This window comes from Belonocnema kinseyi, chromosome 6 (assembly GCF_010883055.1).
Source record: "Belonocnema kinseyi isolate 2016_QV_RU_SX_M_011 chromosome 6, B_treatae_v1, whole genome shotgun sequence".
Classification (NCBI taxonomy): Eukaryota; Metazoa; Arthropoda; class Insecta; order Hymenoptera; family Cynipidae; genus Belonocnema; species Belonocnema kinseyi.
The window spans coordinates 23358926-23363710 of NC_046662.1; the positions used below are offsets into that span (position 1 = coordinate 23358926).

The 4785-nt window shown below is 30.0% G+C and overlaps 1 protein-coding gene across 1 annotated transcript in view; it reads right to left on the reverse strand.

Annotated features, from left to right (window-relative positions):
• Positions 1-1756: 1756 nt before the first annotated feature.
• LOC117174544 overlaps positions 1757-4785 on the reverse strand; it is a 24935-nt gene continuing 21906 nt past the window's right edge. Inside the window, exon 17 of the mRNA XM_033363748.1 lies at positions 1757-3480. Within this exon, the coding sequence (XP_033219639.1) occupies positions 3275-3480 (206 nt within the window). The 3' untranslated portion in view covers positions 1757-3274. The remainder of the gene's footprint in view (positions 3481-4785) is intronic.

Sequence of the window (4785 nt, forward strand, 5' to 3'; positions counted from 1 at the left end):
CATTTTCTTCGCGAACCTCCTCACACATCACACATATTCACATTTATCTGAGGGGAACAATTGACATACGTTTCGTAACTTTACTAACAACTCTCTCACACTAAGAATAAGTTAGGCGATTTGATTAAAATGTTGCAATTCATTTGCATAGAATTTCTATATAATAATTATCTATTTGAAAGCAATTTTTAATTTAAATTTGAATTCAATTTCTAATAAAAATGCAATTTATTAAGTTTAATCGACGGACTAACTTTTTCTTCTTGGATTTTATCAATGATTTATTTAACATTAGTTACAGTCTCTCCTTATTAAAGTCGTAGAAAAAGTCCTTTATTTGCAATTTTAGGATTTAACTTCACTAGAATCGATAGTTAAAATAGTTATTTCTAAGTGTTTAATTTGAAAATAAAGTCTTTCAAATAAATGATAAATATTGATGCAGTCCGTATCATATAGTCGCGGCAATTTTCATATCAGAATGGGATTTGTCCGTAATTCAGGATGTATGATGGCTTGATATAGAACTTTAAATTTCGCGTAGGTTTTTTTAACAGTCATTTTAATTATATTTAATTAATTAATTAATTAATTATAATAATTTTCATTTAATTTGCAATTATATTAATTATAGTTTATTATTTATTGAATTTGTTTCATAAATAAAAAATTATTTAACAATTTTTCCAGAATTTTTGTTTCTATAAATTGCTAAAAATTAGTTGTAATTAAGTGACTTAACACTGCTAATGTCACAAAACAATTTTCATCTACTTATATATTTATAATAAATTTCACCAATTTTAAAACTTCTACAACCCAGCTGGGAAATATTTCTGGACATTTTTTGTATTGATTTTCAATATTTTAGAATGAATCTGAATATTTTATGCAAAACGTTACTGTTCAAGGTTCAATCAATTTTTATTGGACATTTTATTTATTGAATAACAAAGTATCAACACTTTCCTTTCAAAAGTAGACTGAAAAATATGTATTAAAAATGTTTTTTATTTTAGTTCCTTATCTAAATTTTCAGAAATTCTTTTCTTTCCTGGTTTATTTTTATTTCGAATGGTATCTTATAATAACGTAATAAGGCTGTCAAAAAGTTGAATTGTCCTTTTTTAAACTTCGAAAAATATTTAGTGGAATGTTTTTTTATTATCAAGCAATCATATATCCTGAATAGAAACCAAAACTAATTCCGACAGGAAAATATGCTTCATCAGATGAAGTGTACTCCATCTATTAAAAAATGTCGATTGGTTTAATTCTAAACACTTTATTGTATTTATTTTTTGAAGAATAAACTTAGCTTAAAATTTCACATGTGATACAATATAAAGATGTTTAAAATTTAGTAATTTAAATAATTTAATAATTTAATTTAATTTAGGTTTAAGATTTCTTGATTTCAAATCGACTGAATGCTTCATAATTAATTTTGTTTCATTTTGAACATAGTTGATTTGAGAATTCAGAAATTAAATTGTACTTGAAGTAAATTTATAACTTTCTGAGGCTTTGGCTCAAAGATATTTTTGTTAAAAGTGCTTTGAATTTGAAAAAATTCAATAGGAAACGCTTTGAAAATGTAGTGCTCTTTGACTTTGAAATTAATAATATTTACATAATATACAATAACGTCATTCAACTTCAATTTATAAAATTATCTCTAAACATACTAAAGATTTCTGTTTTAAAATTGTACAAACTTTGGAAGCATTCTCCCCAGTTTAAAAAAGTTATTTGCCATTTTAGTTGATAATTAATTAATTAAATTAATTTAATTGAAACGTGAAGTTGAAGTCAGCTTCGTTTCCTATCATTGACTAAAGAAAAAAGTTGTTATTTCTCTTTGAATAAAACATTTCAGTAAATCATTTTTGTACAGTTTGCCGATAAAAGATTTTTTCTTCGACTCTGTAATGAATCGAATGAGTAAAAGCAGCAAAGTAATGCTTCTACATTACGCCCTACTTGCTTGTTTTAATTGATGAATTATCAATTCATTTGAATTTTTTCTTTATTCAAACATTATTTTTGAATTTTCAGGTCAGCTTTTATGTTGCATGTCAAATTCAATCGATTATTTGCTGTTTCTGTTTCTCGAAATTCCTAAAGTTTTGATGTAACTCATTTTTGATAAACGGTTAGCTCAAAGGCTTATCTACTTTTATTAATTAAAGTTGACGAATCAGTCGATTATTAGCCACGAATTTTTCGAAATTCGCTTTGTGGTCGGAAGTGATTTTCCCAATATTTTAGAGCATAAATTGAAATTATTTAATCGAAGTTCACTCGCAGCTAATTTTCACGCTTTAAAAAACGAAATACGTATTTGACTAAATAAATTTTGAATTTTAAACAAAAATTTTGTTTTCCCAAAATGAAACCTGAAAATCCTATCTAGGAACAAGCCATACTAATTTTTTTCATTGAATTTGTGACTAAATTGATTTTAAGAAAAAGATACAGAGAAAGGCTCATTTTTTCAGATAAAAAAGTCAAACCTAAAAATTCTTCTGAATCACTCTAGGTTTCTTCCTGTTACACTAAGAAAGAAATGGGCGTCGTAAATTCGAATGACATATCATTCATCGTCTATAAAAAACTTAGCTCTAATTTAAAAATTGTAGGAGATAAATCACATTATACAAAATTCTAGTGCGCTTGTCGAGTTCTAGTTTTCGAACAGCTAAAACGCCTCTAGAAATGCTAAAACGAGTAGGCCACCTTCTCGTTCAAGTCCTTAAGTTCGATCGTGAGTTTTCGATGAAAGAGTCGAGGTTTTTAGAACCTTATAGCGAATAAAATCAAATCAATCAAAAGATATTCCTAACTTGAAAAAGCTATCTAAAAACCGCACTGTTGGTAATCCTAGTTTCAGAATCTTTAATTTATCGAAAAACTGATTAGAATCTTTAAGATTTCTACATAAAAGCGACAAAGTTCCTTTTTGATGAGTGAGACTTGAATCTAAGAGAATCGTTCAGACCAAATCGCGTATTGTGAAACGTGTAAAAATTTCGTCGAATCAAAAATTCGATTTTTTGCACGACGAACAAGAAGTGGAGTCTCGCACACGGCGCAATCTAATTATTCTAGCCTACTCGGTGAAGAGCCTTGGAAAATTTTGCATGTCCTGATGAACAAAGGGTTCAGTTGACGGACTATCTCGATTCCAAAGCAAGCGCCGACGACGGAATCCACGTCCTTAATATTGTTACTATTTGGTTACAATTGTCCATTTCGCTAAAAATTCCGTTCCTTATCTAAAGTATTTCAGACCCGCCACGAGAAGGAACTTCTCAATAAAGAGCTCGGAATCGAGGACGGCGATGTGAGCAGCTCTGCCTATCAGCGCGTTTGCAGTTGGAGGTAAAGCGTGATGAACGTCGTACCTTACCAAACTCACTCCTGGAGCTGACATTATCGGATAGAGAATATTGTGGACCATTTCTCTATAGGCTCCACCTGAAATTAAAGTATTTTTTAAATTATCTGATATAAAATAGTTCATTTCTCCATCAGCGATTAGCAATTGCCTCAAAATCACCTTACGATCACTTAAAATTACTTCGAGCCACAAGAAATCCCTTCCAATCGCAAGCTATCAATTAAAGTAACTTGTAATCATTTAAAATGACTTGTAATCAACTGCTGTAATATAAAATAACTTCCTTGCAAGTGCAATCATATGCAATCACCACCAATCATCTAAATCCGAGGTAATGACATTGTAATCCTAGACGATTTATTTGCAACTCTAGATCATCTACTTATTATTTTAGGCAATCCATTTAAAAAAAAGATTAATCCACTCGTTATTATTAGAAATCCAAGTCTAATATTATATAATCCACTTCTAACTCTAGGCGATCCACTTGTGATGTGAAGTAATCCTGTGAAATCCTCTTGTAATCTGGAGCAATACAAGTAAAGAAATGTTATTCTATTTAATTCTAAGTAATCCACTTATACTCCTAGGCAATCCACTTGTAACTCTAGGTGAACCACTTGTAATCGTAGGCAATCCACTTTCGATCTTTGGTCATCAAATTGTAATTCAATGTAATCGTAAGTAAAATAATTTAATTTATATGCAATCTACTTATACTCCTCAATAATCCACTTATCATTCAAGGTAATCAGCCTAAGTAATCCTCTCGAATCTGAAGTAATAGAAGTAATCCACTGTAATACTAGGCAACCCACTTGTAAAACATTGGTAATCAACTGTGATCCTAAGTAATAAAGTTGTAGTCTTAAGTAATTCACTGGTAATACTAGATAATCCACTGATAAGCTAGCGCAATCGACTTATATATCGGTAAATCTACTTTTAAGCCGGAGTAATCAACTTGTAATCATTGCAAATAAAGTTGTATTACTAGGTAATCCGAGGTAATCCATTTTTAACTACTCAATCTACTTCTTAGCCTAGGTAATTCACTGGTAAACCGAACTAATACAATTAATCTAGTATAATCACTAGACAATCCACTGCAATCCTAGTTATTTATCTTGTAAACTTAGGCAATTCAGTTGTTATCTTATTTAATCAAATTTTAATATAAGGCAATCCACCTGTTCCTAGATAATTCACTTGTAATCCCAGGTAATCCACTTGTAATCCTAGGTAATCCACGTGTAATCTGAGTAAGAATCCAAGTAATGTAGTGTACAGTCTGTCAAGTTAAAGCGTGGGTGGCTTTACTCGCAGTCGGTAAGGTGTATCGACATGATTTTGGTGTCAAAATATTAAGAAGAGCTCCCTCT